General features: G+C 42.5%; 1 protein-coding gene across 1 annotated transcript in view; it reads left to right on the top strand.

Annotated features, from left to right (window-relative positions):
- Positions 1–330: 330 nt before the first annotated feature.
- AGPAT4 (1-acylglycerol-3-phosphate O-acyltransferase 4) overlaps positions 331–25,379 on the top strand; it is a 64,291-nt gene continuing 39,242 nt past the window's right edge. The window contains exons 1-2 of the mRNA XM_054986389.1: positions 331–554; positions 19,778–19,947. Of these exons, the coding sequence (XP_054842364.1) occupies positions 377–554; positions 19,778–19,947 (348 nt within the window). The 5' untranslated portion in view covers positions 331–376. The remainder of the gene's footprint in view (positions 555–19,777; positions 19,948–25,379) is intronic.

The following is a 25,379-nucleotide window of genomic DNA, read 5'->3' as shown; positions in this document are numbered from 1 at the left end:
TGAACTGAAAAATGCAGGAGGCTGCAAGCGATCAGCATGCAGGTCAAAGGGAAAAGAGGGCTATGGCTTAGTAACAATAGACATTCCATAACTAGTTGCAGAATATTTGCTGGATTTAACATGGAATCACATCAGCTTTGCTATGAATGAAAATTTTAGAGAGTGACACTGCCTCTCTTTTACTATTCTTCCTATGGCTTGGGCATGAAATGTAAATGTTTTATTGACCTCTGGTAGAAAAGATTAATTGAAGCACCGAGCGCTTTTTAAAAGCAGTTTTCTAATAGTAGGATTATGTCTGTTCTTTTTGCAGTGACTTTTCAGAATTTCTGGATTGCCTTCTTCATTCTGGAAGCTTGCCTTGCTGACTTAAAACATGGACATCATTGGGTTTTTGAAGTCTCAGTTCATTTGCCACCTTCTTATCAGTTACATATTTATAGTGTCGGGACTGATAATCAACTTCATCCAACTCTTCACATTAGTTCTCTGGCCATTCAACAAACAACTATTCAGGAAGGTCAATTGCAGGCTGGCTTACTGCATTTCTAGCCGTAAGATACTTTTATCTTTCTATTTTAACAAATGCTTATGGTGGGGGATGGAAAGAATTCAAATGTGTTGTTGAATGCTAATATAAAACATTTAATCAAAATAATCCCTTAAAAGAAAGCACAAGAGTATAAGGCATGTCTTTCATTTTGATCAAAACTCCCCACCCCACCCTTGTTGGAGATAAAGGTTTTTTTCCAGAGTAAAGTATGTTCAGCTGTGCTAAAAGTCTATCATGTTATGGGAGGATGACGTGTAGGTTGCACATGATGCTTTTTAAAAAGGTGATGCATTAGCAGAAACATTTGGCATATAACAGTGGTTTTCAGATTGTTCTGGGTAATCCTTGGCACGCTAAGCATTCTTCAGTACGATCAGTAATTGCAGACATGCTCCACAGCGGGATACCTTATTTGCCATTAGTGATCCTACCCTGAAATGCTCAGCACTAGGGTTGCCAGATGGGGTCTAGAGAAATACCAGACCCCAAGGAGAGGGGGAGCAGCACTCACCTGTTCTTTAAAAAATCAGCATGTGTGCAAAGTGTGCACACTCCTGCCCCTGCATAATTACATCACTCCCAGAATGATGTCATCATGCCATCCTACTTCCTGGCCAACCACTATTGGGTGCTGTAGAAGAGGCCAGGCAGCCAGCCAGCCACTCCCAGGTGGCACCACACATCTGCAGAAGATGGGCCAGGCACCCAGACTGGTTGGCCACTCCTGCAAGTGCTGCACAGCTGCAGAAGGCAACCTGGGCGGGGGGGGGGTGTGGCTGTTTATCTGGGCCACTGGGAGAGACCAGGTGTCTGGTTTGGGAGGAACATTTTCCCCAGACAGTCCTCCAAAATACCAGACTGTCCTGGTGAAAACTGGATACCTGGCAACCCTACTCAGCATTCTAGTTTGCCAAAAGACTGAGTTTAGCAGGCTTAGCTAATGTGGTATCCCTGCTTAACTGAGAGTCCACCCTACAATTTAGTCAGTGTTCACTGACCCCATGGCATCTACCAAGAGCAAACAGGTGGATATAGAAAAAGTTTGCAGAGGTTATAAATGTACCACGGTATTGAATCATCTATGTAGATTCTATTTACTTGAAGCATTTTTTGCATCAAAGGTGGGCACAATACTATTTCCTCATTTTACCTCCCACCTCCATTCCTCTTTTAGCTCAAGGTACATCTCCATTTACCATAATAAGGTACTCACAGAACCAGGCCCCCAAGGGTAGAGAGAGTATTATGTTTTGAAATTGTAAGCTGATCACACTACTTTGAGGGAGAAGCAGCATGAATTTGAGTCCATCAATCAACACCCCCCCCCACACACACACACACAAGAGCATCTGTGGTTTAATTGTGAACAAAAGTAAAAAGTCTTGTTATTCTGTAGTGAAGAAGGAAATAATAATAAGCTTTTACAAATCAAAGTGTGAATCCTTCATCTAATATTGCAAAGGTTAGAATGCAAATAGTACTGCAATAGTTTATTCTCCATGTTAAGCTCTTTCATGGAAACAGCCTATATACCCTTTCTGTTTCCTTCATCTTGAGCTATTGTTGATTTTTTTGGCAATTTCTGTGAACTTTTTCACTAGTGGACCAACTATGATACCTTTGCTTGCAAGAGTAAGATAATAGCATACGATTCATTCAACCTTGAGTAGCTCAGGATTCTCTGTAGTATGGAGGTTTATGGGAAGGGTGTAGGTGAGCCATCCATAAATCTCCGTTGCATGTTCTGTGTTGCATGCTCCATCCATAAAAGTGGGGTTTTGCACTGAATGAGTAGATGCTTATCACAGTTGATTGGAAATCTGGATGCTAATGAAATAACAGCTGTTGCCCTGTCTATTCTCGCCTCTCCCCTGGCAGGCATATAAGCCAAGCTGTTCTTGAGTCTAGATCAGAATTCCCTGTATTTTGTCTCTGTTCCAGTAGGAATACTACCAAAATGAAACAATTACCTGAATAATAGAAGATATTGGGGGAATTCCAATCCCTCCACCAATCCTCTGGAATTGTGATAGTCTGTAGAATTAATGGATACTACTTATTTTAGAACAGTATAGCTCTACTCATTTATATTCTGGGTGACATCCTACATTTTCAAGACCAGCATGTTTGGAAAATGATAGTGATGCTTCATTGTAAAGCTGGCAGGATTGAAAACACTTGCATATGTTATGCTGGAGTGGTTTTACTGGGGCTCGGGAGATGGGAGCTTCTGTGTTCTTTTTCGCACTCCTTTCTGGGAACTTACAGGAGTGTAAAGTAAAATAAGAGATTTGCACCATAACCTAGCATTTCCTGTCTAGGAATAACTTCTAGCACCCATGTGAATTACAAAATCGTAACTTGTAACCTCTCTTCTTCCCTTCCCCCTCCTCCCCTCCAGATTTGACATACTCAGAAGAACTCTCTTCATCTAGGGCCCAGGTCATTACAGTGAAGCAAAGCAAAAGAAAGAATAAAATTGATGGGCAGCACTAGATCTTTAAAAAGCCTCAAAGGGCTGTCCCTTCCTTAAGCCTGTATTTTGTAGTTACATTGGCTTTCCTCTTGTTTGCTAGCAAGCAAGCACTCAGGTAGATGCTGTTCTTTAGAGAGTTGTGCTTGTTAATTTGAAGACTTAATAAAATATTCTAACAAATGAAGAGAGATTGTTGGAAAATTTTATTCTAAACTTGTAGCCAAAGGCACATGCTGTTTTATTATCCTTCAAATTGATTATTAAATCCTTACTAGTGTAATAAATTGTGCTGTATAAAGACTGATACTCTAGAAACAAGATCAAAATATTTTTTTAAAAAAAATTCTCAGTCACACTTGATTGAAATATGGGAAAGAAATTGAAATAAATTTCAAATTGGCACTGAAAATTAGTGTTAAGTTAACCTTAATGTAAATGTATATGCTCACAAATGCCAGTTTGGTGTGATAGCCAGTTTGGTGTAGTTGTTAAGAGTGCAGGACTCTAATCTGGAGAACCGTGTTTGATTTCCCACTCCTCCACTTGAAGCCAGCTGGGTGACCTTGGGTCAGTCACAGCTCCTACTTCTGTCAGCCCCACCCACCTCACAGGGTGTTTTGTTGGGGGATAATAGTAACATACTTTGTAAACTGCTCTGAGTAGGCATTAAGTTGTCCTGAAGGGTGGTATATAAATCGAATGTTGTTGTTTTTATAAAACTGAATCCATGACTAGAGATGGGCATGAACCAGAAAAAAACCGAACCATGCGGTTCGTGATTCATCAAATTTCACAAACCATGAACTTTCATGAACCTGCCCCTGGTTCGCGAACCAGTTCGTTTGGTTCATGAAAACGTCACACCCAGGTCAGAAAATCATCATTTCTGGGTAAGCAGAAGGTCACTTCCGGGCCAGCAGAAGGTCACTTCCAGGTCAGCAGAAGGTCTGCAGGAAGTCCATCCCCTGTTGCCTAGGAAACTGATTGGCACCAGGCTGTCTGCAGTGACGAACCAAAAAATGAACCAAATGAACCAGTCTAAAAGTTCGTGGCGGTTCGTCAGAAATGGGGTCTGACGAACTGGTTCGCGAACCATGAACCAGCCTGGTTTGTGGTTAATTTTGGTTCGTATTTCAGTTCGTGCCCATCTCTATCCATGACCTTCCATTAAACACATCTGCATGAGTTTGTCTAGATAAAAATAATTAATCAGGGGCAGCAACATCTGACTCAAGCAGTTATAAGTTATACAGATGGACATGAATTATATTTATTATTGTGCAAATTTATAAATTGGTGGCCATCTAAACAGCAGTGGCACAATCCATATAATGTAGAAACACCTTCCTGCTCACCGACAAGTTGGCATTTAGTCCTTAGTTAGTATCCTTATGTATATATGGAAAGGGCCAAAGAGAAATCTTCAATTCTGTAGTGCAAAAGACATGTGGGCTGCATGACCAAAGTTTTGAATTACATTCTTGGGTGGTATAAAAGTTCATGTTGTAGCTACCTTTCAGTATGCATGCTTGTTTGGAAAATGGTTTAAATTTATATAGTCTTTAAAGTGCCTTGATGTATATCAATCAACACTCGTATTGCTGAATGCTAGTGTAATAGTAATTTTTACAAGGGTGCAAGTGCTCAAATGTGCTCAAATTCTACAATAAATATACTACAATAAATATACAGCTAATAAACCTTCATAAATAATCATAAATATTCATCAAGCGTCCAATCCTTCCAGTCCACTTTGAAAAATCAGAGTTGTAAACTGTATATTCTTAGATGCAGAGGAGTTAGCCATGGAGAACTTGATTCTCGAAAGCTTATGCTACAATAAAATTGGTTAGTCTTAAAGGTGCTACTGGACTCTTTTTGATTTTGTATATTCTTAGTTCTTGTTCTGTTTCAAAGCTGTTAATATCTGTGTGGAGTATCCTCAGATGACAGCATTTCCTAGTGGTTACAGCTGAAACACTCCAAGATTGTGCTATGAGAACCTGTATGATCTTGTTCTTTGTTCTGTTTCAAAGCTGTTGATATTTGTTTGAAGTTTCAGAACTGTTCATATACATATGGAATATTTCCTGGAAGATGAAGGAGCTGACGGACCATTGCCATGAGAGCAATGAGTGTGGTGGTGGTGGTGGAGTGATTTGTATGTTGATTTGAGCTTTTGATCAGAGATTTAGAAAGAGGAAACTATTTACAGGTGTTGGTTCTCTTCTGCAGTGGTATGTGCAGCATGACTCTTCACTTCTTTAAGAAGTCTGTCCACAACATATTCTCTTGAAAAGTAGTTTGGCACGGAGGGAGAGAGGTTCACAGTTCCTCATCATCATAACAACATTCAATTTAGATACTGCCCTTCAGGACAACTCTCCCATTGAGTAAAAATACAGGAGTGCCACTGTAAGCTGAAATTCTGATAATCAGAGGCACTCATTTGAACACTTGTTTCCAGAAGTTCCATGCCATAGACAGTAAAATCAGTGGTACACCACCACCGATTTATATACCACCCTTCAGGACAACTTAATGCCCACTCAGAGCAGTTTATGAAGTGTGTTATTATCCCCACAACAATCACCCTGTGAGGTGGGTGGGGCTGAGAGAGCTCTGAGAGAGCTGTGACTGACCCAAGGTCACCCAGCTGGCTTCAAGTGGAGGAGTGGGGAATCAACCCCAGTTCTCTATATTAGAGACCCGTCACTCTTAACACTACACCAAACTAGCTCTCTGAGAGCAACTTGTTCTTATTTTTAGGTGTACATTGCTCTTTCTGAGAAACCATCATGCTTTCCAAAATACAAAAACATGGACCCCAGCAAAACCTGAATAGCAAGCTCCATGCATGCTAGATAGCCTCTGCTGTGGAGTGTGCTTCTTGTGCTAGCACTTCAGTTTGCTTATTGAACAACCATTGATCTTGGGCAGATGTTAAGTGCTAGGGCAAGTGGAAGCACACTTGGCAGTGGAGAGTATCTATCATGTGTGCATGGAATGTGTTCATAGGATCCAGGCCATTGTCTCTAAAAGGTTCATTTACATTCAAGCAGAGATGTACAGAACTTCATGAGGATGGCTTGGCCAAAATCAAGGAACTGCTTTCTTGAAGAGTGTTTTCACTCAGGCAGAAGTTTCAAATCTTTGAAATTGCAGAACTGTAGGTTTGCTATGTTGTTCAAAAACATGGGAACTACTCAGATTTTATCAGGCTTCTAGGTAGCATTTGAGAAAGATTATTGCACAGAGCTTACACTTGCCTAGGTTTTTTTCAATTGATGTGTCTCTTATGTTACAAACAACATTTATATTGCAATCGTGCTACAACCCAGAATCTGAGGATGATATGCTGTCTGTAAATGAGGCTATGAGCTGTCAACAGAGCTAAATTGCTTGCAAGCCCCAGAGGTGAAGAAAATTGAAATGTTCCCTTCTTCTGTAATGGAGCAAAATGAAAAGTTGTCTTCAGGTCAGAGTGCCAGGGTTTTGTATGATTTATAACTGGAAATAAGTGAAAACAAGTGCCTGCTGAATGGGCATTAGACTTCCAGAAATATTACTTGATACATCTCTTGCAATATGTCTCTCATCCTAGCCATGGGGTTACTCCACTTTTTTAGTTACTACAGTCTTTTTGCCTTTTATTTTTAAAGCTAGAATTTCTCCTTTTGTCTTCTTTATGTAATTGAAGGGAGTGATTGAGGCCCCTACAACATTGGGAGTAGAAGAAGAAACTCATTTCTAGTGGTGTGCATAATGGGGAAAAAAGAGCTGAAATTACACACAAAATAACTGGTTCAGCTCATTAAAGCAGTTTTTGGAATGTTACAACAAAATCAGGAACCCAAGCTGTAATGGGTTCCTGCTCACTGATCACTCCATTTGTTTCACTCAATCAATCAAAGGTTTATTACGGTCGCAAGACCAGCTAAGTTAAGTACAGATAAAAAGAACAGTTTTTAAATACATAAAATGGATAAATACATAAAAGATAAAATCATATATATATCTAACAGTAAAACTCACTCCCTTCATTAATTCACTTCCCAGCAATTGACGTTTCCTTTGTCAAGTGATTCCAGTTCCTGAGTGCTATAACACAGAATTTTGCCACTGTGTAAGATACAGTTCTCTAGCTATCCTCTAAAAGATATACCCAAAGGGTTTTAGGACTGAAATCCATATAATACTCTAATGGTTTAAATCTATAGAGTAGTGGGATAGTTAATTATATGCTTTCTTCTTGATAGAATTCGCAGTGCAAAAGTATGTGTGTGATATTTTCGGCCACTTTATTTGAACAGGGGCAACAACGCTGCTGCAAAGGCAGGTGAGAGAATCTCCCATACAAAAGTGCAGAGGGGAATGCATCAAATCATGCTCTAGAGAATGCCCATCTACATCTTTCGTTTGTAATATCCGAAAGATATGGGGATATGGTGTAACTCAGTCCTTTTTTAAAGCTCTTATAGCTTAGAGGGCGCATTGCCTCATCATTTTGGGACTCTATATTAATTAATCTTTGGGTGATTAAAACTTTTGCTTTGTTGAGTCCCATATCAAGCAGGGCTACCGGGTCCAAGCCAATCTGTTTAATTTTATCAGCTATCTTTGAGCACCATGTAGGATAAGGTTCAGAAGCTAACAAGGGAATTAAGCCCTTTGGCTCAAGATGAATTCTTAGCCAGTAATAGATGACATGTTCCCAGATCAGTGAATGCCAGTCCTAGAGGTATGTCAAAACAGTTTGAGTATTTACTTCCAGGACCAGGTTATGAAAAAAAATCCACTGCAGATGTTGGTCTCCTGCCTATTCACATTTAAAAGATTTGAAGTGCTCATGCTCCATCTCCTGTTGTGAATGAAACCCTCTTGTGGTAGTGGTGGCTTTTGAGACCAGGTGCCTGCTTAATAAAGATCTAAATTTTCCTGGTTAAACAAGAGTCCTAGTTAGCATATCAAAAGTGGCAGAGGTTGTTGCTGACACTTCTTCTCCTATCCTCGTTTAACTACAAATAAAAAATTTCTTTCCTGAGATGAAACAAGGGAGCTCGTTTCCATCGTTGTGCCAGAATTAAGTCTGATTAAAAGTAAGGCGTTTGTACCAGCTCTAAACTAGATTGTGTGACTAAACACCTAATCTCTGTTTAAAATCTAGTTCACCAGAAATGTTCATTTTTCAGTAATTGAAAATCCACAAAGCAATCTTCTAGTTGGAATTGCTCTTCTCTAAAGAAGTAGGCTGGACTTAAGGCCTAACAATCAGCATTATAGCAGGTTCTTCGTGGCTATGTATGGGAATGACATTTCTCCTCCATAAGATGCTTTGATAGTAGGCACATTTCACATTCAAAGGAAGCCAGAGAACAACAGCACTTACATAGTGTGAACAAATGACTGGGGAGATTAGTTGTCTTGGCTCCTAATCTTATTCATAAATAAATAAAGACAAAGCTAATAACAGTTCTTGTGTGTTTCAAAAGGATGTTATTACAGTCCTGGATAAAGTTGCATAGTACAAATTATGAGCTGTGAATTACTTTTTAGAGAGATGTTGTAACATCAGTTTCCAGTGGTAGGAGAAGCTATTTGGTCTAAATCAAAATATTAGAGAACAGAGGAAATTAAGTTCTCTTGTTTGTGTGCCTAAAGAGAATCAGTTAAGAAACAAAGAACTGGTTGGGGGGGAAATCATTTTATAACAATAGAAGGCTAATGAAATCCAACCCCCAAATGTAACAATGGAGGAAGACTAGCAATCTGCATTGTGAAACATTGGAACTATTTCTAGCATTTGACTGTCTTAACATGGGGGGATTAGAATATGACACATTTCCTGTACATGTGTATTGTGAAATGGAGACTAATATACCTGGGATAAATAAAATGGATGGGCCCCATTATTCTTGTTTATAAATTATCTGGTACTAAGAACGAGCAGTATAACAGGTAAGATGCCGATGATGCTATATTATTCAGGATGGTAAATTCCAAAGATGAATTTGAATGCACAGTGGAATAAAGGTCACCTCATAGGCTCTGGAGGATATAGCGTTGGCCATATGTATTAGTGTTCAAAGACATGTCGTGGAATGGATGTTGCATTCTTTGCTCCTGGGTTTCCAGGTAGCAGCTGTGGCCAGGAGTAGAGATGGGCACGAACAGAAAACAAACAAACAAACATGATGTTCGTTGTTCGTTGCCATCCACGAACAACCACGAACATGGCCCTGTTCACGAACATGTTTGTGGTTGGCTGTTTGTGCGGGCCAGCAGGCTCTCCTCCAGCCATCATCCAAGTCAAGATCCCTACTGCACCACTCCCAGAAACCTTACCTGAGCAGGCAGCAGGAAAGGTACCAATAATAAAAATAGCTTGGCCCAGAGCCTGGCAGCAGCCCTGGAACTTGAAGGGGTAGATCCCTATCCCATGACTCACAAAGAAAATTCAAACTTCAATGCACTCTATCAAAATGCCAATAGCAACTGTCTTTCTCTCTCTCAACTGTCTGCAGAGTCAGAGCTGGGAGCCCCCCTACCCCCTGCTCTTTGCTCCCTTGGTGTAACAAATTTGGAGCTCCACACTTGAAAGGAAGACCTGCCTATCAAGCTAAATTGGGCTTAGATTGGGGCTTACAAGGCAACAGCAGGAGTTCAGACAATCCCTGCCTAAGTTGCCAAGGGAATTGATTGCAGGTGCCAGACTGTCTGGCTTGACGAACAGTGAGGCTTGCAACAACCACCTGTTCATTTAGAATGGGGCCTCATGAACAGCTTGTTTGTGAACAGCAGATTGGGCTGTTTGTGGCTCTTCCCCCCCACCCCCGTATTGCTGTTCGTGCCCATCTCTAGCCAGGAGTGCCTCTTGCTGCTGAGGCTGATATGTCAGCTATGAATTGTTCTGGTCCAGTTCAAATCACTGGCCTTTGAAATCATATATGGCTTAGGACTTTCAGCAACTGCCTTCACCAACGTAAGTCTATCATGTACCAAGATGACATGAAGAAATCCTGCTTAGGGTCATGTGCCTTCAGAGGTTAAGGAGGTAGTTAAAGAATATGCATTAGAGCCTTTGGGAGGCAAATCTGACACAGTCTGTACTTCTTGTTGTGAAATGATGAAGACCATTTTTTAGAAAGACTAACTTGCATTACTTCCTCTGAATTCCTCTACTGCTGTGTGCTGCTTTCCTCAGCATCTTTCCCCTTCTCTTGTGTCCTAGTATTTTTGTACTGGTTGCTATTAAAGTTTTAAATTGTTTTTTAATTTCTGATGTAAATCTGCTGTCACAGCTGCTGGTGCCCAGGGTAGCTGTCTGTAGGCCGCCACCACTCTGGTACAGGTTTCCGAAAGAAGGGCCCAGAGCACCCCACTAACACCTTTTGTTGATTCTTTCCCAGTAGGTTTGATTTAGTACATGACCAAATGAGGCATGAGGACCCAGGCAGAATAATAAAGAACTTTATTTAAAAGGTTTATTAATAACAGTTTTTAAACTTGGTAGATTAAAGAAAATAGTAAAGGTTGGTGAACAAACAAAAATAAAATACCCTAACGCGTCTAACTAGACTGCTCTTAACTGTCCTCTGGTTACTGGCTTCCAACTGTCTCACCCCTTCTGGATGAGGGAACACTCCGTCTGCAGCAGCCTCTCCTCAGCTGTGCTCCCTAGAAGTGAACACCCTCCCCCTGTGATGAGGCCTTTTATCTCTTCTCTCAGGAACCATCTCCCTCCTTTCCTATTGGTGCAATTTTCGCCTCAGAATCCCCTCTTACCCAATCACAGGGGCCAAAGGGAACCTGGGAAATGTAGGCCTTGCAGTAACTTGAGTGCAGGCTTCACCAGAGCCACTAGGCCCACTAGGCTGAGGCTCATAACATCTGCTCTGAACCCACTTGTGGGGAGAGCAGACTATAAATTAAATAAATTTTTTTTTGATGGTTGGATATGGTTTATTATCATTTTGTGTTGCTTTTGTAAACTGCTTTAGGGATTCTTTTTGGGGGTCAGTGGGAGGATCACTTTGCCCTGAGCGTGATGCTGGTGAGAGCAGAGCGCTCCACCAGGCCGCGCTGGCGGAGGTTGTTTCCTTGGGGGTCTGGGACAGCACCACTTACAACCTCGAGGCTGATGGCTCAGGAGGCGGCTGCCGCCACACTGTTCCTCAGTGGGACCCTCGAGTGAGGATCCATGGTGGCTGGGGGATCAGGTCCCTGGTCCGAATGACATGTCCTCTCCCTCCCACGCTGGGAATACCAGCGCGCTCCTCTTTGGCCTGGTGGTGGCGGGGGGGATCTTTCCACTTACCCCCCACATGACCCCCCAGCATCCGTGGGGCAAGGCGGGAAGGTGGGTGATGCTGCTGATGGAAGCCTCCTTTGGGCACTTGTGCAGCAGCTCAGGAACTGTTGCACATATAGTTCAGCCGCACGGTGCCCCCATCCATCGCAAATACAGAGCCCTCTGAGCAGGGGGGAATGGGTCGCTTGACTGATGTCCTTCCCGCAAAGGCAGGAAGGTGGGTGATGTCAGCTGCTGCTGCTGCTGCTGTCCCGTTTCTGTCTCCCCCTCTCAGGACCCACTCTGACCAGTCCAAACAATGTCTCCTGTCCTGCCCATCCCCTACTTTCCGCAAAGGCAGGACGGCAGATCAGGTCAGCCCCTGCTTCACAAGGGACTATCCTGTTACTGCTCCCTGGTTGCGCTCGCACAGCCGATTGTATTGTGTACGGATACAGTCAGTTGACAATGTGGTGGCACCCCTGTCAACAGGACTGACAGGACCTCTTTCAGCTGGGTGGGAATGTGTCCCACAACTCCCGTCCTTTCTGTCAAGGCAGGAAGGTGTGTACTGTCGGCTGCCTCCACCGCACTGTTCCTCAGTGGGACCCTCGGGTGACGACTCGCGGATGCTGGGGGATCTTCCCCTACCCCTCCTCATAATGACAGGTCCTCTCCCACCCACTCCGGGAATACCAGCACGCTCTTCTTTGGCCTGGAGGTTGGGAGTGGGATCTTCCCACTTACCCCCCACATGACAGGTCCTTCCTCTCCCTCCCATCTTTTCCAGCAAGGCAGGAAGTTGTATACTGTTGGCTCCCGCTGCCACACTGTTCCTTAGTGGGACCCTCGGGTGAGGACCCACGGATGCTGGGGGGTATTTCCCCTCCCCCTCCTCATGATGACAGGTCCTCTCCCTCCCATCCTTTCCAGCAAGGCAGGAAGGTGTGTATTGTTGGCTGCCTCCGCCACACTGTTCCTCGGTGGGACCCTCGGGTGAGGACCCACAGATGCTGGGGGATATTCCCCCTCCCCCTCCTCATGATGACAGGTCCTCTCCCACCCACTCTGGGAATACCAGTGCGCTCCAGTTTGTCCTGGCAGGCGGGCACATGGGGGGTGCCACCGGCGAGCAGCCAGACCCTCCACCCCCTGAGGGGAGGCGGGAAAGGAGGTGATCCATCTTAAAATGTAATTACTACTCTTCGTCTTGGTCCAGTGAACATACCCCCTGGGATGCATCATGACCATCCAAGTCTCTGGTGGGGGATCCCTGCCCCAGATCCCATTTATTCACTAAAATGCTTAATTTTGTTTCATGTAATTGTAGGTCAGAATGTTAACAGTGAGACCCCTCCTTCACACTAAAAAGGACAGTTTATGGATATGGAATATCATAAACCTCTTCCTCCTATGCCATGAGCACATGGCACTGCCTAGTAAGGCAGAACGGTTCCTGGAATGTGACTCATAGGTAGTCTGGCTAGCTGATGTCCCCACGCCCCGGAGAATGACACATGCCTAAGAATAGAGAGGTCTCACAAGAACTCCCAGTTAATCTCATCCACACCCTTCCTCTCTTGCTCGACCCACCTACCCAAATCAGAACTATTCAGCGAACCTGATGGCTCTCCCCATCCAGCAATTACTGTGTCACCAAGCCCCATTCACACTTTTGTCTACCTCAGGTAGAGCCATTTAGCCTCTCCTAACTTATTGTCCCAACCTCCAGACAAGTCTTTGAAGCAAAGTGTCAGTTTTGTCCCAGGACATGTTTTGCCATATAATTATACTCCCCCAGCCATATGTTCTATGTGTGTGATCTGGGACCCATCCACATATCCTCAGATTACATATGAGCCTTCCTTTCTCTTCTGTGTATTGCTGATTGTTTTGCTGCTCCTCCACAGACCTCTGCTCCTTCTTCAAGACTGGTAACTATAGCCCTCCTTGAAACTGCTTTCCCTTTTCCTCACTGTTTTCTTAGTTAGCTCTGGGCATAGGCTGTGTTATTTTCTGTATGCTTGCCTCTTATTTCTATGTTAATAAAAGAAACATTTCCTGTAGAACATCAGCCTATTCATTTAAGAGTTCTCTAAGGGAACAATCCTAGTATACATTGGTGGAGATCCCTAAGTTACACCCTCTCGCTATGTCTTCTTCAGTGCTAATTCCCCCAACTCACAAGGAGACCCCTCCATTAGGGTAACAAGAGGCTACAGAGCAAAAAGAGTTAATTTAGTAAAGAGAGAGTGTTATCAGCTCTCGCAGTTAGAGAGAGTTTATTAGCATTGCTTTAACACTTGGCTTGCTTGTGCAAAACAGCTTCAGTTGCCTTGTGGGATTTCTGACAAATCCAGGGCAACATGTCTTGGGCTTACATGTGGAAAAAGAATCCAATCTGATATTAAATTTGTTTGAAATGTTTTCTCTTCCTGGAAATATAAAATGGGAATGAGGGGGAAACACCTCATTTATTTCTCTGACTACTGCAGTTAGCAAAGATTGAGAATGCATTGCATTTTTTTACAAAATAACCCACTGGCTTTTCTTAGTTCAGCAGTTCAGACAATTCAAAATGTGAGATGATTAATTCTTAGGACTTCTTCACCTCTGAAGACTGTAGTTCAGGACCCAGAACCACTGCCACACAGCCCAATCTCTTCAGAGGGGTTAAGGTTTTATAATAAATTCTTCACCAGCTTACTAAAAAGAGTTTTACTATTAGGGAATGAATGCTTAGGCACGGCTGGGGTATTTCAGACGACGAAAAAAGAAGCATATCTTTAAAAATGTATAGGCAAACCTTGTGTTTCGTCAGCTTTGTATATCATCGTAGCTTGATAAAGTTGGTAGAACTAGTGTGGGGCCAGATAAAAACTGCTCAGGATTGTACTGTGACAATTTGACGCTGAGTTTACATGCTTGTAAACCTATTGGCTGTTGCACAACCTCTGGACCACTATCTAAAAGTAACTAATTAATGCTACTTACTAAATACATTTTATGTCTAAACACAGATTAAAAATAGTCTTCTATTAACATATTCTTGTAGGACACCAGAAAGCCACTGTCTGCACTATAACATCTCTCTGATAACATTGATGGAAGTTCACTAAGGTTAAGCAGTAGTTAAGGTTCTCCTTAACTAGAAGACAGGAGCCTCTCTGTAGTGTGTATCTTTCTCTCTTTCCAAGTTTCTAATCATTATGGCTATAGGCCCAACCTCAAAAAGTATGCAAATATTGCTCATGGACAGGCTACTAAAACTTCAAGAAGATCTAAAATGTCAGTAGTGAGCAAGTCAATGCTGCCAACCTGTTAGCTTTGTGAATGAACCATATGGACTAGTGGCATTACCAGTCCCTTGGTGGGGGCAGGGAGGTCTCTGCCCCCAGCTCCATGTTTCTTGCTGTTGCTCTGAGTAGCAGAGGGAGAAGAATGGCCAACAGGAGGGCTATGGTGTGATGTCACTTTCAGGGCAACTGCTAACAGCTACCCTCCCATGCCTCCCTAGTCTCTCACAAGTTGCCAGGCAAGGCCTGATATCACTGTATCAATCTAGGCCTTGGTCTGTCAAGTACTTATTCCTCTGCTGATTTGGATAACAAGGGAGTGAAGAGTCTTCACTAAAAAGTATTGTTGAGACTGTTTCATATTTTACAGTGTGTACTTCAGCTAGAAATAAATTTAGAATAAATTAGACCTCATCTCAGAGTGGCTCATGTTAAGGTTCTTAATGAGTAGAAGTATCAGTAAAATAAAAAACGTTGCTGATTAAAATATCACTCAATTAAGAAAAAATTGTAAAAAAAATTATTTTTGCAAAGCAGAAAAAGAAACACAACAAAAACAATGGTGGCAAGTCTATACATAGGCTTCTATAAAAGAGCTACAGATATCTAAAAATAAGTCCATACACAATTGTCTGTATGCGAAATGTTCAAATCTGGGTAGGTTTATAAAGTCCTCAATCCAATGAATTGTAGGAAGTGGGTTTTTATCTTTCCAGTGTAAGTCTCTTAGTGACTGTAGGAATATAGAGGGTTCACTTCCATTGACCATTAGTTAGGTTCCATGAGACAGGCAAATAGTTTAAAAATACATAAACATCCTCAAAAATAAATGGGTATTTTAATAAATAATGAGTATCGACTTCTTCCCCAAAGGACAAATAACTGGAGATGCCCAAAGTTTATGCTTAAGAGATACAATGCCAACAATTGGATGCTGTACTTAATACTTTACTAAAAAGTACTGTGGTATCCAGCATACCCTAAACATAATTCATCCTGGGCATGAAGCTATTCAGACCGGACATAAGTACATTACAGGCACAGGACACACTCTCCTACCGCTTGCAAAGGGATGGTATTCACGGACTTCACTTTAAAGATTTGAATGAATTCCGGACAGTGAAGATTAATGATTTCATGTTTGAAAACGAATGGACTATGTATTTTTGTAATTTTGTAATCATACTGTATGATTAATTATGTATTTATTCACCATAGCACTTTTGCACTTTGCACTTCAAAAATCTAAATACTGAAAAAAATATACATAATTAACTCTATGATTTGAGTATCCCTGGTCTTGTTGCTTCTTCTTGGTTTTTGTTCTGGGGCTGCCCGTTGTTTCTTTCTAAACTTATTTTATGGCTTAAATAAAATAAAATGTATCATTGTATGTATTCATTGTATGTCCTAGCTATTGATCATCTTGACTTGCATTGTGCAATCTGCTTTGAGTCTCAGTCAGAAAGGCGGACTTTAAATAATATAAATAAATAAAATAAATATACACTTTAGCTGGCATATAAAATTGTCCAATTAGTATGTTTATGAAATCTAAAAGTATAAACGCCTTAGTTTTCTACAAACGTAACTGCCAATATTCCAATTCTATGAGACAGAGCTTGAAATATCTTTGCCCTGTTATGCCTTATACCATGTATTTTTGCCATTTAAGAGGTAGGAAAAATAAAAAACAAATCTTGAAGTATACAGAAACAATTGTTTGCAATCTCAACAGGGCTTGTAGCATGTTTGTACAAACTATTATCATCTGTGAGAGAATGGGCTTTTAAATGAAAGGTATACTAAGTGCAGCACCCAGAGAGTGGAAGAGAAATAGTTAAAAACACTGCCTGAAGGCAGAATGATTGACAGGCTGCTCCCTAACCCTTTTGTGATTGGCCAGTGAGAAGGTAACAATTGGTGCTGACAGAATTGTTGAAGGAGTTGAAGTTTGGAGTCTGACAAGGAGGGTCAGACTAGTAGCCTTCTGTGTGAGGAAAAAGGAAAAGTTTGCCCCAACTAGGACAGTTTTAGGTACATGGAAAAATTTTAGTTAAAGTACTTAAGTGTGAGAGCTAGCACTGATTTACACAGAACCGGAGGTGTGTTGTTGGCAGAGGAAGTGGGTAGTAAAAGGAAACTCCCTTTCAGCCAAGTGATATGGGTTATACCTTTTGGAGAAAAATAATTCCTGCCCAGTGTCTAAAAAAGGGGGAAGTTGGTTTTGCGGAGGACCCTGGGTCTGGTGTAAAGGGAGAAGAGTGCTTTATTGAAGTCAGAATACCTAAGTTGTGAAGTGAAATCTCTGAAGGAACCTTGTTAAAATAACTTAAGTCTGAAACTACCAACCTCTCAGTTTTGAAAATAAGCTTTAAAAAGATTATTGTACCTAATACTTGTGAAGTATTCTGTTCTACAATCAAATTTTACCTTAGTTTTTCTTTCCCTGCCTACCTATTTACTAACCCTGCCTGTTTAATAAATCTGCTGTTTGCTTTTGAACTTTACTCAGCCTCTAATGCCATTTCATTTAAAGAAGACATGGGCTCTTGCTTCTCCCCTACCAAATATTTGGGCTGGGGTATAAGCAAAAAATATATATGTTTTAAAGTGTGAGACAAAAGGAACTTAAGATTACACCCAGAGACATGCTACCAGAGGCTGCCAGCGAGAACAACAAGCATTCTTGACCATTTTGGAGGGAAAATCTACCTCACAGTGGGGAAGTGAGTGGAACTTATCATCAAACTCATTATAGTATATTAGGCAGTATAGTGCAGTGGCTAGAGTGTCATAATATAAGTGATGATGTAGTGGCTAGAGTGGTGGCATATAAATAAAGTAAAATAAAAATTAAATGAAATTAATTCTTGCCAAAATTATTCACATTTAAATTATAACCATAGCCTTGAATATGGGTTGTATGTATCTTCAATGAACTTAGGAATTACCATTTACTAATGCTATCCTAATCTTGTCATATTTCGGAAGCTAAGCAGGGTCAACCTTGAATAGTACTTGGATGGAAGACCACCAAGCAAGTCTAGGATTGCTTCTCAGAGACAGGCAATGGAAACCACTTCTGAATGTCTCTTACTTTGAATACCCCACAGGGTAACCATAAGTCAGCTGTGACTTGAGGGCAAAAGAAGAGCTATAGATTCTTACAAAAATATTATCATACTATCCATCCTGAATGAGTAAATCTTGTTTTAAAAGCATTGCATTTTTTCCAAAAGAGAATGCATTTCATAGCAGCTTTTTAGCACTTCCTAAAATTTCCATAGGAAGAAATGGAAAAAAAGAATGGAAACAAATCCCCCTCCTGCTTTTTTGGGGCCTTCTCATTTCTAAAATAACCTTTTTGGGGACTCTGTAAATAGTGAGTAATATGTATATATGTATTGGTATATGTCTTTCTATATAGAGATGGGGGGGACCAAAAAGGTTGGCTGGTTGGTTGGTGAAAGGGAAGAAGACAAGGAGGAAAGGGGTTGCCAGGACAAGGGAAAGAGGAATTAGTGTGGGAAAGGGAATACAGGGGAAAGTGAGATGCCCCCAGCAAGTCCTTGCTGGTTCCCTACCATGTGGTTGGGTCTGGCCCAGCTGCTGGCACCATGCACGGGGGACCGGCAACCCTACTGGGGCACAAGCTTTAAGCAGCTCTTCCTTAGACATAGTTCAGGAGAAGTGTACTACAAATGTCTATCCTTACTCTTTTTGTGCTTGCCCTGATCTCATCAGATCTCAGAAGATAAGCAGAGTCAGCCTCGGTTAGTAATTGGAAGGGAGACCTCCAACAAAGACCAGGGTTGCAGAGGCAGGCAATGGAAAACTACCTCTGTTAGTCTCTTGTCATGAAAACCCCACCAGGGTTTGCCATGAGTCAGCTATGACTTGAGGGCAGTCTCTACCACCACCACTCATTTTGTCTCCCAACCACCCACTCCTTGGATTTTGTTTTTGTTTTCAGGAAAGACACCAATATGGTGCCCATGGGCACCTGGGTTCCCACTGAAATCTTTCCTGGCTCCTGCCAAGTGTTTTAGAAAGTGGGTGGGGCCAGATGGGTCATTTGTCCAGCAGGACTTGTGATTGGTTTTGCAGGGTTTTTAAAAAACAAACAAACAAACTTTGGTAGCAGCTGCTACCACATCACAAAAACCTGCACTGCATGACTAAAGGTAAGCTATGTGTATGCAAGAACATATTTTAAAACAATATGTTCATTTAAATATAACCTCTCTAGCGTTTTGTGGTTGGCTCCTCATGTCTGCTGCAGCTATTTTATAGTTGCTCCCACCAATCTGTGTCAGGATTCCAAGGGTGCTCAAAAAAGTTGAGGATCCTTTTTCTATACCATCTAATTTAAATGCTGGATACAAATACAATAGGCTCGACATTTCCCTGCTGATAGTGGGCAATCCCCTACTCATGCCTCAGTCCCCTGCCCTCAGTGATCTGAAGAGTGGAAAAAATAGCACTGATGATGATACTTTAGAAATTTCCTCAGTGTCTATGGTAAGGAGGGATTCTTGGAGCATCACTCAGAAGTGATGTCACATAGTCTAACCCTGCATTCTAGAGTGACATCATATCCTCTGTTTTATGGTCTTTGCCATAGAGATTGGGGACATTCCTAAAATCACACAGAAGATGTGATGCCACATTCCCTGAAACTCTACCCTTCCCAAGCACTACTCCACCCCTACCCCCAAAATCTCCCAGGATTTGCCAGTACAGAGCTGGCAACCCTAAAATACAGCAGAGTGAACTAAAACTAGGCAGTAAATTCTTGAAACTAAGGCTTCAAAATATATGCTTCTATTCTCCTTGCTTCTTCTTCTAAGAGGGGACCACACAGTCATTTGTGCTACAGGTTTTTATTTAGCATTATGTCAACTATTTTCACTGGACTGTATCCAACCACAGAATTTCTCTGACAAAAAAGCATTCCTCCCTCTCACTACAGATCACCACTTTGTCTCCTATTTTTTTTTCCTGAGGCTCTACTTCCTCTCAGGAAGGAAACGGGAAAGTCCTGCTTTGCAGGTGGTTAGAAACTGTGTTCTCTGGAAATGAGAACATACTCTGACAAATAACTGGTATATAGGCACCTTTGTAATGTTTATATTCATTGATGTATTGTTTTGTTCCAGAGTTGGTGATGTTGCTGGAATGGTGGTCAGGCACTACTTGCACCCTCTACTGTGACCTACAGAATTACCACAAGTACGGGAAGGAAAATGCCATCGTAATCCTTAATCACAACTTTGAAATCGACTTTCTCTGTGGTTGGAACTTTTGTGAAAGATTTGGGGTTTTAGGGGTGAGTTTTTGATTAGTGTTTCAAATGTTTACATGACAAAACAGCTTTCCCCAGAGTGTGTACTGGTGTGGTGGTAGTTATTGCTTGACTATAGCCTTCCTATAAGTGCTTTATGGTTTTGCTTTTTATTGGCTTAGAAGCGTTTTAGAGGAGGAATAAGGTAGAAGGTTGTATGATGTGCATCAATCTTATATAACTAGCAAATGACCAAACCTAGCCCAGCAGTCATATACTGTAGTTGTGCAAGCAGCAAAAATGAAAGATGTATTAAGTCCCTGATGAGCTGCAGTTAGCTGGATAATCACAAGTTACACAGCTGTGTTAAGCATAGAGCAATTAGTATTGCAGAGACTGTTTGCTAGAATGGTAAAACTGGAAAACCACTACATGAATACTAATATGTAAAATATACACACTGAGTCTGATACCTTCTTTCTCTAACTACCTAGGATTAGAAGACTCTTAACCCTATCCATGAAACTTGTCTTGATGCTCATCTAAGTCAAGGACAAGCACCTTATAAGGCAAATGGCATCTATCCCCGAGGCAGAGACAGAGCTTGTATGTAGCCCCTATGGAGGTGGAGGAAAGTGCTGTCAAGTCATAGCTGACTTATGGTGACCCCTGGTGATATTTTCATGGCAAGAAACTAACAAAGGTGGTTTGCCATTGTCTGCCTCTGTAATCCTGATTTTCATTAGAGGTCTCCCATCAAATTATTAACCAAGGCTGACCCTGCTTATCTTCCAAGATTTGATGAGATTGGGCTTGCCTGGGCTATCCTAGTTAGAGCATGAAGCCCCTATAGCATGGTACTAAAACAGTTTCTAGTTATGGTAGCAGTATGCGATTTTATTACTGCTGCAGGGGCAGAGTAGTCATCAATGTCAGCAACAGCAGCAGTGTGTATGTGTGTGTGTGTGTGTGTGTGTGTGTGTGTGTTTGCGTGTATGATGAGCTTAAACTTACATTTGAAATGTTAAAGTGCTTTCCAGGTTGCAGTTTTAATATAATAGGGTTTGAGGATTCAAGTATTAACACATTGAACTGTTTGTGTCATTTTCATTTGTAGTATTGTAGCAGGGTTCAGTGTTCCCAAGAATTGAGACTAGACAGAATCTTCAGGAAGGAATGATGTTTATTGCCGGCAGAGCTCAGCGTGACTAGTGCCACAAAGAACTGAGCTCCCGATTCATTCACAGTTCCTCATTTTATACATACAGCATATAGACACATCACATGGTGTTGGTGTCAGGTAAGCTAAGCTCATTTTAGCTAGAATGCATCTGTTTTCCCATCTAACAGCGAGGCACTTCAACTGACATTTTAGATAAACATGTCTACATTGCTTCCGCTTTCACTTTGAATGCAGGCTACTGTAAAATGTGAGAACAGAGTTTATTTTTCATTATAATCATTCAGTATTAATGGCACTCAGCATTTGCAATCTATTAGTTAATTAAACAATTGGTATTTCCTTCAGCTACATTGCCCCCCTTTCAGCCTCTGATTAGCGCAGCAAAGAGGCTGACCCAAAACTTTGTCTGCACAATTTATGCCTTTAGCCCCACATACTCCCCCTCCTCCTCTTCATCCTCTGACGGGAACCTCAGAGCCCGCATCTTAATTGAATGAACCCGTTCAGGAGATAGAGAGGTAACAGTATATAGCTGAGTCAGGGGTGGGGCTCCCCTGGGTGGAGGCGCCACCGGTGTGGCCATCATTGTCATGCCTGAAACTGTAGATTGTATGAGGCGAATAACACAGGGAATACAACAAGGGAGGAATATAATACCGGCTAGAGCACACCCCATCAGAAGCAAAGCTTTCTTCCACCAACCTCCTCCTAAGAAGGAGTCCCACCAGGTAGTGTCCCAAGCAGATTTCCCCATCTGCACAGGGACATGGGCTAGCTTGCGTATATTGGAAGCTATGTTTGTAACTGCTTGCCCACTGTCATCAATTGATAAACAACAATCCGAGAGATTAAACTTTCCACATACTCCTCCTTCCTCGGCTAGCAGGTAGTCTAGAGCCAATCTATTTTGGTAGATAGCTGCTGTTTGGGTCTGCTGCCGGGCCAAGAGTTCAAGAGCCGCAGCTGTTTGATTAGTAATAATCTCAAGGACAGCCTGAAGACGGATTAGGCGGTTCAGTATGTAAATAGGGGTGCGGTAGCCCTAAGACCCATCCTGTGCCCAGGTGACTGGGCTATAATACTTTATTATACGCTGGGGGGGCCATTTATCACCTCAATGCTGGGTACCACCAATTTTCAGGGAGCATTTGGAGCGAGAAAGATCATCAAATACCGGTATGCCCAGTGTATCACCCTTGTCTTTTGGCAGCAGAAAGAACCCTGGGCGGATGGTCCCTATAGTGCAGGATCCGGTCCATTTCCTGGGGAGACGGAAATAAGCAGTTGACCCACATACCCAGTACAGAACTTCTGGGGCTTCCCAAGTAAGGGAGAGGCTCTGTGGGTTTTCCCAAAATGGCTTTAGAGCAGTATGGTTTATCTAGGGATTTCGTGCTGGGGCAACTTGCTCATCTGTGGCATTCACCCAGGAAGGTGATAGTGTGGATGGGGAAACTGTCAGGGCCCATCGGCAGGGGGTTTTACCGACCTGGGAAGTATAACTGGCACTTGGGAACCGTACCAGGCAAAGGGTTCCTTCTATCGGGGCAGCCAGAGCCCAGCCACGGGGCCGTGCCTGAGGGGGGGGGGGGGCTGAACTGTATGGTTCCACTGGGTTAATATTTCAGGGGTCACTTCCATTGCCACCCAGGGCCATTGCTCACTCATAAGGGGTCCTCCACACACCCAACAATCTGAGACATTTAAAGAGGCGGCTATTTGTTCAGCAAGAGTCAAAAAGAGATTTCTACCAGGGGCGGGGATTGGAACATCTGAGGCAACCTCTTGATACAAGGAGGAGTATATAAGAAACACTGGGGGCAGGGTATGTTACTACAATGTTGTTGACCACAGTCAGGACAAACTACCTCTTGGATGCCTGTCCCGATCTTATAAAAACAACAGATATGGAGAACAAAACACAGGAAAAATGCACAGCCAGTAAAGGTATAGGAGAAAACACGAAAAAACATCAACTGTTACTGTAGTCCACCGATGATCGAAGCTTCAGCTGTGGGTAGACTAGCCAGCCCAGGAGTGGCTAGACCAGAGCGTCTTCAGCCTTGAACCTGAACAGCCTCCTGGAGTGCTCAGGTACCAGGCCCTGGAACTGTTGCCTGTGAATCTTAGCCTTTTCCGGTAGGCTGAGATCCAGAGGGTAGCTTCTTTAGTCAGAAACGGAGGGGATCGTCTGGACAGATCTTTGAAACTCAAGGCATGGCAGCAGGTTTAATATTAGTCCAATGAACCCAAACTGCAATGCCTTTTACCTTCACAGCAGTAGGAGTTGCTAACAGGACAGTGTATGGGCCCTTCTATTTAGGTCCTAGCAGAATTACTTGCCAGTCCTTTACCCAAATTTCATCTTTTGGCTGAAACTTATGGACTGGAATAAACACTGGCAAAGGCTATTGTTCTCCTACATACCTTTGAATTTTCTGCAAAGTTTTACCCAGGGCCATAACTTGTTCCCTGAGTATCAGATTTTCCAACTGACAAGGGTTTCCTGTAACACCTTGTAAAATAGGAGGTGGCCTACCAAACATTAACTCAAATGGGGACATTTTCACTTAAAATAACTGCTGGCAGACCCCACCGTCCTACAATTTCCTTTAAGAGACACCGAACTACCTCTCTGGCCTTTTCAGTTTTACAAGGAAACGCTTCTACTCACCCAGAATATGAGTTAACAAACACTAACAAGTATTGGAATACTTGGTACCGTGGCAATTCAGTAAAATCTACAACTAGTGACTGAAATGGCAGAGACCCCGGGGGTTGGAACCCAGGAGGTGGACCTGGTCCTTGTCGGGGGTTGTTTCTGGCACACACGACACAGCTTCTGGAAACAGCTGCACACAGTCCATGTAGTTTAGCAATGTACAAGTCCTTGTTTAGTAACTCTGCTAGTGCTGACTTTCCATAATGAGTGGCTTCATGGGCAGCTTTTACTACTGCATGAGCAATTGGTTCTGGCCCAAAGAGTCTTCTATCTGGAAACTGAAGCCAGTCATCACGTCTCTGGGTATTCTGAGGACTAGCCTAGTTCTCCTCCTCATGGAAATACTTTGGAGTCCAATCAGACATCTGGACTTGGAAAAGGACATTGAAAATGGGATGGCTGCAAAAATTCTTCTCTGGCCACTGCAATGCATGACAGTTACTTTTTAAAGCCTTGGAGCAATTGCAAAATCTCAGGTCCATTTTTAATTCGTTTTCATGAAGCAGTGATGAGACCTTTCTCTTTGTATAAAACTCCATAAGCATGCAGAGTAAGAAATGCATATTTAGAATCTGTCCAAATGTTAACCTTTTTATCCTTCTGCTAACTGAAGAGCTCTGGCTAAAGCAGTAAGTTCAGCTTTCTGAGCAGAGGTATTGGGTGGCAAGGGTTTAGCTTCTATATTCTTTGTCCAAGTTACTACTGCATACCTTCCGTTTCTAACCCCATTTTCGACAAAGCTGCTGCCGTCAGTAAAATAATGTCTGGGTTTGGCATGGGGACATCAGTCAGGTCCTTTCGGCTAGAGTAAACTTCATCGATGGTTCGGAGACAATCAAGGGTTGGGCTCTCCTCATCTACTGGCAGTAAGGATGCTGAGTTGAGAGCACTAATTACAGTTAGCTTCACTTGTGGGTTTTCAGCAATCCCTGATACGTGGTCATGCATACATTTGTGAACGAATCTCTTCCCTGTAGTCCATCAGGGTGAGCACAGAATGTGGGACTTTAACACAGACCTTCTGTCCCAAAGTCAGCTTCTGCGAATCTTTGACTAGCAATGCTGTGGCTGCTACTGAACGGAGACAGGCTGGCCAGCCTTTTGCTACAGCATCCAACTGCTTAGATAGGTATGCTACTGGCCTTTCCTAATTTCCCAGATGCTGGGTTAATACTCCAGCTGCTGTGCCATTCCTCTTATGCACAGAAGAGCAAAAAGGCTTCATAAGGTCTGGCAGACCCAGGGCAGGGGCTTCCAGCAACTGTCCTTTAAGAGTCTGGAATGCTTGCTTCTGCTCTTTTCCCCACAGAAAAAGGATCCCGTTCTCCCCCCTTTGTAGCTTCATAAAGGGGCTTTGCTGTTTCTGCAAAGTTGGGAATCCAAATTTGGCAATACCCTGCAGACCCCAGAAATTCTCGCACTCGCCTCCTGGAGGAGGGCTCTGGAATGGAGCAGACTGCTTCCTTACATTCATGGCACAGGGACCTGATTCCTTCTGATTTATCAAATCCCAAATATTTTACTTGGGGCTGACAGAGCTGTGCTTTCTGACACTTTGTAGCCAGCTTTGTA

This window comes from Eublepharis macularius, chromosome 1, assembly GCF_028583425.1.
Source record: "Eublepharis macularius isolate TG4126 chromosome 1, MPM_Emac_v1.0, whole genome shotgun sequence".
Taxonomy (NCBI): Eukaryota; Metazoa; Chordata; class Lepidosauria; order Squamata; family Eublepharidae; genus Eublepharis; species Eublepharis macularius.
This window is presented reverse-complemented; position numbering and strand designations above follow the sequence as displayed.